Source organism: Aquarana catesbeiana, linkage group LG06 (genome assembly GCF_042186555.1).
Source record: "Aquarana catesbeiana isolate 2022-GZ linkage group LG06, ASM4218655v1, whole genome shotgun sequence".
Classification (NCBI taxonomy): Eukaryota; Metazoa; Chordata; class Amphibia; order Anura; family Ranidae; genus Aquarana; species Aquarana catesbeiana.
The window spans coordinates 321,626,537-321,639,206 of record NC_133329.1 but is presented as its reverse complement, the minus strand read 5'-3'; the positions used below and the strand labels follow the sequence as shown (position 1 = coordinate 321,639,206).

At 41.9% G+C, this 12,670-nt stretch overlaps 1 protein-coding gene across 2 annotated transcripts in view; it reads right to left on the bottom strand.

The window, feature by feature from the left end:
• CERKL (CERK like autophagy regulator) overlaps positions 1-12,670 on the bottom strand; it is a 207,969-nt gene that overhangs the window by 38,894 nt on the left and 156,405 nt on the right. For both annotated transcript variants that reach the window (XM_073633748.1, XM_073633749.1), the window contains exons 6-8: positions 11,495-11,569; positions 6,937-7,114; positions 3,563-3,628 (exon numbers count right to left, since the gene is read on the bottom strand). In XM_073633748.1, coding sequence (XP_073489849.1) covers positions 3,563-3,628; positions 6,937-7,114; positions 11,495-11,569 — 319 coding nt within the window. The remainder of the gene's footprint in view (positions 1-3,562; positions 3,629-6,936; positions 7,115-11,494; positions 11,570-12,670) is intronic.

Below are 12,670 nucleotides of genomic sequence, written 5' to 3'. Positions count from 1 at the left end.
AATATTCATAATTTATGAACTTTATGTAAACACTTTATTCATTATTTTTACATCTGCCACATGGTGTGTTGTTTTGAACATTATGTGATAGGATGTGTTTGCTCACAGTGTTCACCAATAACTTTTTTTGCCAGATCACATTCATATTGTGACTGATTTTCAATGAGGGTATTATTGTCAATATTCACACATATATACTTTTACTGCTCATTTAGATTGATCATTGCTTTCATTAGCACATTTTTATTTTTTCATTTTTTATTTATTTGAGCGCTACTATTTATTCCATTTATCTCTAGAGGTTTAAATTCAGTCACGTATTTGTTACATATTAAGTGGCAGCTATAATTTATTTACATTATACTTTTTTCACTTACTCAGAAGTGCAGTGGAGGTATCACAGGATGTAGGGCGTTAGCTTGTGAACCATCAGGTGTGCATATAAATAAACAAACTCATTTCATATAACAATAAAAAAAAAGCATCCAAAAAACATGGTTATGAATGAACTTTATGACTATGGATGAACTTTATATTGATTATTATATAAAATTAGTTTATTTATTTATATATTTGCACAATTATGTGTTTTTGCAGCACTGGTGATTTGGATTCACTGAGAAAAAAGAAGGAAGATGGGGTGCCTCTGAGTATGTATCAATAAACATTTATTATAAAAAATAATATCCACTCACATGGAAGATAACATATCTGCATTCAGGCATGTCTCTGGATGAGAGGAGAGGGACTGCAAGCTTCAGCATGTCCACAAATGGCTGGCGAATCCACATAGGATGATGTGAGGTGGTGGGGCACAGCGGTTCTTCTCCTTGGCACACAGAACTGAGATGGTATGTAGAAGCATCCAGGCATGTGTGGGTTCCAGTGGAGGGGGAAGGAGGACGCCGGGTCCTGTCACAAACAGTGCCGTGATGTTGTCAGTCTCCTCTGGTTGCACGGCCGTGGAGAGGGAACCAGAAAGAGGCTTGGCACGCACAGCAAAGCGTGGCGTGGAGCCGTGATGTCACCAATGTGCAACGCGTTTCCGAGTATACAGGCTATGGATGGTTGGCATAGCAGCACTCCTTTGTCAAGCATCTTGCTGTGCGTGCCAAGCCTTTTTCTGGTTTCCTCTCCTCGGCCGTGCTACCAGAGGAGACTGACAACATCACGGCACTGTTTGTGACAGGACCCAGCGTCCTCCTTCCCCCTCCACTGGAACCCACACATGCCTGGATGCTTCTACATACCATCACATCTCAGTTCTGTGTGCCAAGGAGAAGAACCGCTGTGCCCCACCACCTCACATCATCCTATGTGGATTCGCCAGCCGTTTGTGGACATGCTGAAGCTTGCAGTCCCTCTCCTCTCATCCAGAGACATGGCTGAATGCAGATATGCTATCTTCCATGAGTGGATATTATTTTTTATAATAAATGTTTATTGATACATACTCAGAGGCGCCCCCCATCTTTCTTTTTTTTCTCAGCCTGTTTGGACCTTGCTTCTGGTCCCATCAGTGGCAGCCCTGACAGACCAGTCTCTATATGTATATAATCATCATATATAGTTTCCGACCCCCCTGGAATATCAAGGTATACTCTATAGAGGTACTGTTGCACTGCGCCTGTTTTACTTGTAAAATGGATTCACAGAGAGAGGCAGAGAGAGACATTGGGATCCGAGAGACGGTGGAGCTGAGGGAAGAGGGGGGCTGAGAGAGGGAGAGGGGCCTGAGGGGCAGATGAGAGGAACTGCTAGCCTTACCTTCCATGCCAGTCTGTCTCCTTGATTCGGGAGTGCGTTGATCCCTCCAGCAGCTCCCTGGCAGCGTGCGCCTCCTTGCCCGTCCTCTGAGTTCCCAGTCGGCCTGTTCTCTGGGCCTCATGTTTCTGTGGAGAGGAAGTTAGAGCAATCCATGCTCTGGAGGCACGGGAGATGCTGCGCCCGATGCTTCTCGTCTCTTGGGGGGGGCGGGGTCAGGGGGGTTAGGTCAAGGAGGAGGCGGCCGCAGTGCAACTATTCTCCCAAGTCCTTGGCTCTCAGGCAGCCATCCTATCTGTCGTTGGTTCAGCCCCTCGCTGATCACCACCGTGAGACGGATCCCCCAGCCTCCCCCCTGCACCCCAAGAGTGGCCGCTGTTGCTGAACAACGTGGACTCTCCAGCGTCATAAGTTTAACAAGGGGCTTTTATCCCTGTGCTAGACTGTCCACACTCGTGACATCGCCCCTCTAAATTTTGCGCCCGGGGCAGTGGCCCCCCTCGCACTCTCCACGCTACGCCACTGTATACAGATACCTTGAAATATACAAAAACATAATTAACATAAACATCTAGATTTAGCAACTAGCTTATTAATTCAGTCTTGCCGACTCACACAAGGCTCATTATCCAATATAGAATCATCTCTAGGCTGTAAGTCATTCACAGAATCAGGGTCTGGCTGCATCAGCTCTTGATACAATACAGAATCATTGTGTGCTCTATGTGATTTATTCAGACTTCTCACAGCAGCTCATGAATCTTATGTGCTCCATTGCTCTGAGACTCGAGTCATTCACACTCAGTTATACTGCCTGCTTCACACACAGACAGCCCATGTTACAAAACAAAATCTTGATTCTTATGTGCTCTCTCAATCACAGACTCAGTCTTGCTGCTGCCTGCCTCATATACAAAAGAGAATCTTGTGTGCTGTGTGATTCATTCAGAGACTTTTAATCTTGATGGCTCACACAGCTAATCATGTTATAGCTCATTTTGCAAATCATGAGCTGAGGCTGCTGTTTTCAGCTCCCTCCTTTACAAAACCTGAAAGGGGAGGATCTTTGACAATGAATTGAATCAGATACACTTTCATGATTCAATTAATTCAAACTCTGAAGTGAGTTGATTCACTGAATCAAATCACTGATTCAGTAGCCAAGCCTACTGTGCAGTGGATTATCACAGAGCAGCCCAGGTCCTCCTCTTCTCAGGTCCCTCTTCTGTACTCCTGGCCCCTCCCTTCTGTCGAGTGCCCCCACAGCAAGCAGCTTGCTATAGGGGCACCCGAGCTGAGTCACAGCTCTCTGTGTCCATTCAGATACAGAGCTGTGGTTTGGCCCCACCCCTCTCTCTCCTGATTTGCTAACTGACGTTGATTAACAGCAGCGGGAGCCAATGGCAGCTGCTGTGTCTCAGCCAATCAGGAGGGAGAGTCTCGAACGGCAGAGACACACGTGGACATCACTGAACAGAGAGGGACCTCAGGTAAGTATTAGGGGTGCTGGGGCGGCTGCTTCACACAGAAGGCTTTTTATCTCAATGCATAGAATGCATTAGTATAAAAAAACCTTCTGACTTTACAACTCCTTTCAGTGCTCCTACTGCGAAGTCTAACAACAAATTGCTCCAGAATGCTGTTAGCTACAGAGTTCAGTGAGTTGTTTTAAAACTCATTTACTGCTTGTTTAGAGTATGTAAATACTTGAATGTCTACAGTCTGACCACAGGTTTATTAACAGTGGGCTCACAGTAATTGCTTTTATTGTTTAGTTGAATGTAAATTCCTTCCTTACTTGTGCTCTCCGTGAAAACTGGATTGATGGCTTATAGGTAAAAAAGAGAGTTCACAGCTTTCTGGTCTGTAAAACATAAAAAACTGCATTAGTGACATTTTTCTGCAAACCTTCATTCATACTGTATGTACTGTACGTCTTAAATTAATTTCATCAAAATAAGTTTGCCCTAAATACCTGCATATGTTATTGTTGAATATCTTAGTTACTTAGTAAATACTGTATTTGCAAGTGTATTTGTGGATATAGTATGCTTTACTATTACTAATCACTTTCTAAATATTACAGAAGTTGTTCAGAACAGAACAAGGTTACTGAAAGGTGACAAAGGGTACCTTTTATAACATATGAATAAAGTTTGTATCACCACAGAGTGGTACTGTGGATATGGAAGTTTGGTATATAATGCCACGTCCCGATAAATTGGATTATTTGAAAATAGGTTTGTGGATGATGGACTTTGTAGGCATAACACAGGTATATATTAAAAAAAGAATATTTATTACAAAAATAGAAATAAGACAATTGCATAGAATTTCATAAAGTATTCACAAAAATGGCTTAGCCATTTTTGTGAATACTTTATGAAATTCTATGCAGTTGTCTTATTTCTATTTTTGTAATAAATATTATTTTTAATATATACCTGTGTTATGCTTACAAAGTCCATCATCCACAAACCTATTTTCTAATAATACCTTTTTTAACATACCCTTCCAGTAAGCAAGCACTGACTTTTAACATCCCTTTTGACAGGTGTCACTTTTCACCGCTTGCCAGTATACAGTAAGTTGGTGCTCAGACACTAACCCGTAACTTGTGGTCTATGTAATGTCTGTGCACCAGGTCATTTACTGGTGGTATATAGCCACTATGTGCTACAGATGTTACCGTGAACTTAAAATGCAAGGAACCTGGAAAATCCCATGAAATTTGTGGGATGAAGAGACTCGTTCCTCAAACAAGTGCCCATAGTGTGTCACCAACACCAAACATTACACCAACCAACCAACACCAAATATTAATGACCCCCGTATTCAGAGCGTACAACAGAGCTTCAGTAGAAGTACTCAGGTCTTAATGCCATCTCCCCACGTGTCCCAAGGTCATCAGCAAATAAGGTTCCCTTGCACAACATGTATGATCACCAACGATATAAACTCATGTGAAAACAAGCACATATACACTCCTCATAGTGTAGAACAGGGATCTTCAAACTATGGCCCTCCAGCTGTTGCAGAAATACACATCCCATGAGGCATTGTAAAACTCTGACATTCACAGACATGACTAGGCATGATGGGAATTGTAGTTCCTGAACAACTGGAGAGCGATAGTTTGAAGACCCCTGGTGTAGAATATATAATGGTACCTTTATTATACTTTAAAATTGCAATCACACACAGGTAGAAATAATGCTCTTTCAAAATTGAACACAGCCTGCAAAAAAACGTGGACTTCCGGTATGCAGTAGGCTTCGCTGTGGGCACCAGTTTGAGGAACGAGGCCATTCATCCTATACATTTCATGGGCTTTTCCTGGTTTCATTTGGAATTCATGGGAGTTTTTCAGATCACTGTTTAATACGCACGTTATGGACAATATTACTGTATATACTCGAGTATAAGTCGATCCGAATATAAACTGAGGCACCTACTTTTACCACAAAAAAAGGGAAAACGTATTGACTCGAGTATAAGCCGAGGGTGAGAAATGCTCAGCTACTGTAAGTGGAAAAGAAGGTCAACAATGCCCATCTGCAGCCTCACTGTGCCTAACGGTCCAGTTGCATGCCTCTCAGTCCATCTGCATGCCTCACTGTCCATCTGCATGCCTCACTGTCCATCTGCATGCCTCACTGTCCATCTCTGTCCATCTGCATGTCTCACTGTCCATCACTGTCCATCTGCATGCCTCACTGTCCATCTGCATGCCTCACTGTCCATCACTGTCCATCTGCATGCCTCACTGTCCATCTGCATGCCTCACTGTCCGTCTCTGTCCATCTGCATGCCTCACTGTCCATCTGCATGCCTCACTGTGCCTCACTGTCCATCTGCATGTGCCAATCTCTCTACCTGATCCGTGCCTTATGTACCGGCGCTGTGTCCATCTGCAGTCTTATGATCTCCGGCACTGTGACATACAGTCTAGTTGGCCGCAGTGTAGTGTATCAAAGCCCCGCCTCCTCCTCGTCCATGGTGATGGAACACTGACTCAGTTTCCCAGCAGTGAGTCAGTGTTCAGCCTATCACGGACGAGGACAAGGAGAAGGCGGGGCTTTGTTACACTACACGGCGACAGACTAGACTGTATGTCACAGCGCCGGAGATCATAAGACTGCAGATGGACACAGGAATGTGCTGAAAAACTCAGCTTATACTCGAGTATATACGGTATATTTTTAATGTATAGTTTTATGTATTTAGTGTATGAGATTGTTTTATGTATTCATTTATGATTTTATTTTGAATTTGTACATTAACAATTTGCACATTCATGTTTTTTTAGTGTAACACACTATTTGTTTCTTTTGATACTGGGAGGAATTGTGTTTGCAGCTTTTTTATTTTCATTTATTTGTTTTTCATTTTGAGCACATTTGTGCAGTTTTCTTAATTCTTCCAATGCAATAAACCTGTTTGTTCTACGCTTGCTATGCCTTGCAGAGGTGGGAGCTTTGAACAGTACCTTTTATTTAACACTTTACCTCTTGAAATTATAGGTAGCAGGATCTATACAGTATTTTGGAGTTATTTTACACCTCTAGCTTTGATGCGGCCCATTAAAAAAGTCCTGCTTGCTGTATATGGCAAGTCCCAACATTTTTACACATAGGGTATGAAACTTAAGAGACTCTTTTGCCAGTCCATTCATTTCAAAAACCATCTCCCCATAAATGTTAAGTGTATTTAATGAATTTTAGGCATATCATCCACCTGTAAAAAGCCTCCCTTCTGTAAATATCCGAACTGCATGATTGTTGCTGGCCACCACCATCTTGGATGTCAGCAGCCCAGGCAGACTCAGAGCTGTCACTCAAATGATAGTTGAGTGACAGCTACATAAAAGATAATATAGGGAGGTGGGTTGAGGCAGTTAGCCAGCAAACAGTAATTACACTCCTAGAAGAGAAGATCAAATGACAGTCAAAGGGGGAGGGGCTGTTCTAAGGAATACATTCTTCATGGAATAGTCACATTTTCTGACAGGTTCAGAGGCACATTGTATATCAAAAATCATTTATGGAAAGGAAAAGCATTTTTTTTAGATTGTGACAGTCTCTAGCCAAGCTTTTTTAAAAGTATAGGTTATGACTGTTATAAGTATTTTCATACCTATTTATAAGACAGACAGGTAAGAAAGAGACCTACTTTAAGTTGGCAAGTGTTTTAATAACAGCAAAATCTCTTCTCTGACTGGAGGGCATCCAGCGATGTTTTTCTGCAAGAGCAAGAGTCCTTCCACCAAATCCAAACATGGAGGAAAACCCAAACCGCAGGAGTTTGTGGCCGCTGCTGAAAGTGCAGGCATCTACTAGCTGGATGTTTCCTAAAAATGTACAGTAAGGTTAATGTATTCTAATAAAGTAAAATATATTCACTCATATATTAAAATATCTAAACATATAGGCCAACAAAACTGCAACATAGGTAGTTCAGAACATTTCACTTCTGATCTATCCTACAAAGTAACACCACAAGTTAAGTGAATGTTGGCAGGAATCACACAAAAGGTTATCCAAACTCATTACATTAAGGACTAATTTACACTTGCTTCAAAACGTGGCTTCGGACACACTTTGTTAAATCTCTCTGAACACCAGTCAAAGTTCCTGTCACTAAATAAAATGGTTAGCTTACAGTCCTGTATACACCTTGCTTTGCTTGGTGCTTCGATGAGGCTTTGGTGGAGCTTCGATAAAGCTTTGGTGGGGCTTCAGTGGGGTGTCAAGCGAGCTTTGTCATAGACTTCTATGGGGGCTATGGACTGTAAGCTAACCATTTTATTTAGTGACAGAGGCTTTGACTGGCATTCAGAGAGCTTTAACAAAGCCTGTCCAAAGCCTTGTTTTGAAGCAAGTGTAAACTAGCTGTTAATGTGTGTGGAAGCCAAAGCAAGTGTAAATGAGCCCTAACACAACTGAGACTGTTCACAGTTTGTAAGAGCAAGCAATCGATGGTGAAGAGGGTGTCATGCACATACAGCACTGGTAACCTCTCTTTTGTACCCGAATTTACAAATGGGTGCACTTACCAGTTGGTCATTTTCCGTCTTAACCTAAACTGTGTTTATGCAATATCCTCCATTTTTTCCATTATGGATAGAATACAGGAGGGTGAGGTGTTCCATTGGGAAAATTTCCCTTCACTTCCTGGCCCACATCCAAAACAGAGAAAATCCCTCTAAAGTGAGGGAATGCCTGGTTGTACCCAGGGTCACCAGAACCAATGTCCTCATTTAGACCCCTTTCACACTGAGGCATTTTTCAGGCGCTTTAGCGCTAAAATAAGCACATGTAAAGCGCCTGAAAGAAGGCTCAGCTGCAAACCCAGTGTGAAAGCCCAAGTGCTTTCACACTGGGGCGCTGCACTGGCAGGGCTTCAGAAAAAGTCCTGCAAGCAGCTTCTTTGCAGCGCATTAGGAGCGGTGAACTCACTGCTCCTAAATCGCTCCTGCCCATTGAAAATAATGGGGCTGCGCTGCTATACCGCCGGCAAAACACCTCTGCAGCAGCGTTTTTTCGGATGGATTTAACCCCTTTTCGGCCGCTATTGGGGGTTAAAACCGCCCCGCTAGCAGGCGAATAGTGCCGCTAAAACGACGGTAAAGCGGCGCTAAAAATAGCCCGGGTGGCACAGTGTAAAAGGGCTCTAAAGGATGTCTTCACTATTCCTGTTCTGGAGACAACCCAGAATTTGGTCTTTTGATTTACTTTCACTTTTGGTGATAATGGTAAACAGGACAAATAGAGAGTTTGAATCCCCCTAATGGGGGCACAGACAAAGAACCTGACAATGATTCTAATATCTCTCCACTCAATCCAAAATTAAAAATAAAAGTTTTGCCTTTAGTTGTAAGTTAAGAACTACAATTAATCAATCATTCTGGAAAGCTTGATTATTACTCCCCCACTTCCCCCTTCATGGTTCCTTTGACATCACTGACCATCATTTCTCAATCATTGCCAGTGCATGTCATTAGCTGTATAGCCTTAAAGTGGTTTCAAACCTTAGACATGAAATATGAACAAAGCACCTCCCTCTATAGCCTGTACTTGTCTTTATTCAGGGCATTGTCATTTCTTTCACCAAGAGTAAAAAGGTGAAAGAGGAGGGAGCTCTAGCACATATCCTGTGATTGACAACCTCAGCTCTGTTCCTGTGCCCTCCAATCAGCTCTCGTAGGTCTCCTTGTTAAGCTCTGCAGTGTGTAAATTCAGCTCTTCACCCCCTGTTTTCTGACATCTCCGACAAGTTTTGTCAATTCTGGACTTTGAATGGATGTAAAGAAGAGAATCATGCAGATAAACAGGTACAACATGTGTAGGGGGATTTGTTTTGTCTCTGTGTATCTCATCACCAGAGCCCAGTCACTTCACTGGATATATGTAGGGTTTACAACCACTTTAAAGGGATGTCCAATTTAAGCAGTAGTTATGCAGAGTACTTCTTGACCTTCCCATGATCCTGCAGGGTTAAACTTACAGTAGAGCCACAAAGGACTCTTGGAGGCTGATATCAAAATAGAATTAAGGGTATGCACATTGGTTTTCACATCTGTCAAAGCTAGGCTTTACTCTAGGAGGGTATGTTCTGGTAGAAAGTTGAACTTATTTCCTATAGTTCTGCTTTAACATATTTATAGAAGTGTATTTGAACATAAAATCTAATATTTTATATCGCTCCAAGACACTATTATGTATCACAAGAAGACCACTGTTGGAAGTGAAGTTTCCCTGAAAATGATATGATAGTAAAGCAGGAATGCAATAGTTTAGTAGGGATGGTCTGCAAACAAACATATGGGGCGTTCATGGCAAATTCGAGTGCCACGGAGCGCCCCATAATGCATGCTTTGGCCAATCGCAGCGCGATCTGCTGAGATCGCCATGATCATGGCTCAGGGGGCTAAGTCCACGCCCCACACTATATAAGGCTGCTTACACGGTGGTCGTATGTAATGTGATAATGTGGAGATTGAGAGAACTTGAGCTAGATTAGGCAGGTTAGTTAGAGGCATGAAGGCAGTTTAGAAAATATATATATATATATACACACATATACAGTGCAGTGTAGAATATATATATAGTGCAGGCAGTGTATTAATATGTATATACATACAGTGTAATATATATATATATATATATATATATATATATATATATATACGCGCACACACACACACAGTGCATTCAGTGCAGACTATATATATATATATATATATATATATGAGAGAGAGAGTCTATATATACAGTGCAGGCAGGCTAGGCTAGTATATATATATATATATATATATATATATATATATATATATATATATATATATATACACATACATACATACACTCACACATACACAGTGCAGTCAGTGTATAATATATATTTACAGAGTGCAGAGTATATATAACACACTGCGAGGTATATAGTGCAGTGCAAAGTTTATAATACAGTGTATTGAAGTGGTTATGGGAACCCTATGACAGAATTTAGAAAAAAAACAGCATGGGATCCCCCCAAAATCCATACCAGGCCCTTTGGGTGTAGTATAGATTTTAAGGGGAACGCCATGCCAAAATTTAAAAAAAACAGTGTGGGCCCCCCCCCCAGAATCCATGGACTGGGGACGACGACTGCACACTGTTCCCTTTTTTATCTATATTGACGGGAGCCGGCAATACATTACAGCCGCGAGCAAGTTTAAATGACATTTTTTCCTTTAGAAACATCATTTTGCTGCGGTACTGTTCTATACATCGCACAGATGCGCCACTTTACAGGCAGACTAAGGGGACCCCCCCCCCGGCACAATATTTAAAGGAATCTTTCATTTCTTTTGTTTCACTTTAAGCATTATTAAAATCGCTGCTCCCGAAAAAACTGTTGTTTTAAAACCTTTTTTTTGCATTGATACATGTCCCCTGGGGCAGTACCAGGGTCCCCATACACTTTTTATGGCAATAACTTGCATACACGCCTTTAAAATTAGCACTTTTGATTTTTCATGTTCGTGTCCCATAGACTTTATTAGGGTTCGCATGTTCGTTAGAACTTTTTGCCTGTTCGCGTGTTTTAGTGAGAACCGAATCGGGGGGTGTTCGGCCCATTCCTATAGCTCAGCAGGAGAGATCCCTGAATCACACATTGTGTTTATGCAAGGATCTGTCAGGTTTTTTTGTTTAACCTGCTGGAGAATTTCTCTACTTCCTGCCTTTTTGCAGGTCAATAAATGTGCTTTGATTATTTTCTTTTTCTAAGGAGTCTGTGAAGCATTGTACCTGCGATCACACACTGTTTTCAAATAGTGTTAGTGGGAGCGAGGAGAAGGTCCCCCGCCTGCTGTCACAGGGAGGTGTAAAATGTAACATGTTTAGAAAGGTGAACTTATCCTTAAAAAATATCCTTGAAGGGTCCTTTTACACAGGCGGTTCGATCAGGTCCGTCTGTCCTTTTTTTCAGGTGGACCTGATCAGACGCTCCATTCACCCGGCAGATGTCAGCGCTGACACCCGCCGCTACCTGATCCGATCCTGTCTGCCAAATCCAGACGGATGGTGACCCTATTTTTTGCACAGTGAGCAGAGACAGACTGCAGTGATCTGCCTGCTCAGTGGGCATCAGCAGAGCGATCCCCCACTGAGCAAAGTGAAGTCCGCCGAGTGGACCTCCCATGTGTAAGGACTCCAAGAGTTAGAAAAAGATTTATACTTGCCCATAATGATGTGCAGTGCTGCAGTTACATAGTGTCTAATTCCATGCAGAGAATACGCCAAGACATTGGTAGTACCTAAAAAAACAATGCATAAAGTAAACAAAAATCACGCTCCTTAAATTTAACAACACTTAAGCTTGCCATACATGGCTCAAGTTTCAGGCGATTCCTTCTGAATCAGCTAAAACCAAAGTCATGGGTGGCCCTGTTGTACTCAACAAAACATGATTGAAACATCGGAGGATTCTGGTGGAAAACACCACAACTTAAAACACACCTCAAAGTAGATCATTTCCTCTACATCACTTCCTTTTAAGCTCCTCCCACTAGAAAAGTAACACTTTCATTGGTATTTATCAAACATTCTTGAACCTTTTTCAACTCTTCATACACACAACAAAAACACATCATAAATACATCATAAATGCTATAGGCGCGTTAATGAGCATTGCTTCATTCTTCATAATCAAAACACTATTTCTGCTCAGCTGAAAATTAGTAACAATGTTGTATATAATTATACAAAATCTCAAAACTTGGAATTCCAAAACATGCAACTGTAATTCCCAAATCACATGACACTTAGAGATGTATTTTTAAAACATTTGCAAAACTATTCATCCTGTGAAACGGCATGTACATTTGTACTGTGCGAATGGGGCAATGTATTATATTTTGGGTATTAGATACATTTTAACCACTTGCCACCTGCACAACACATACATATATATTACCAAAAGTATTGGGACGCCTGCCTTTACACACACACATGAACTTTTATGTCATCCCAGTGTTGGTCCGTAGGGTTCAATATTGAGTTGGCCCACCCTTTGCAGCTACAACAGCTTCAACTCTTCTGGGAAGGCTGTCTACAAGGTTTAACAGTGTGTCTATGGGAATGTTTGTGAGGTCAGGCACTGGTCAAAATCATTTGGTGGAGGGGGGATTATGGTGTGTAGTTGTTTTTCAGGGGTTGGGCTTGGCTCCTTAGTTCCAGTTAAGGGAACTCTTAAGGCCTCAGCATACCAAGACATTTTGGACAATTTAATGCCCCTAACTTTGTGGGAACAGTTTGGGGATGGTCCCTTCCTGTTCCAACATGACTTTTGCGCCAGTGCACAAAGCAAGGTCCATAAAGACATGAATGAGAGAGTTTGGAGTGGAAGAACTTGACTG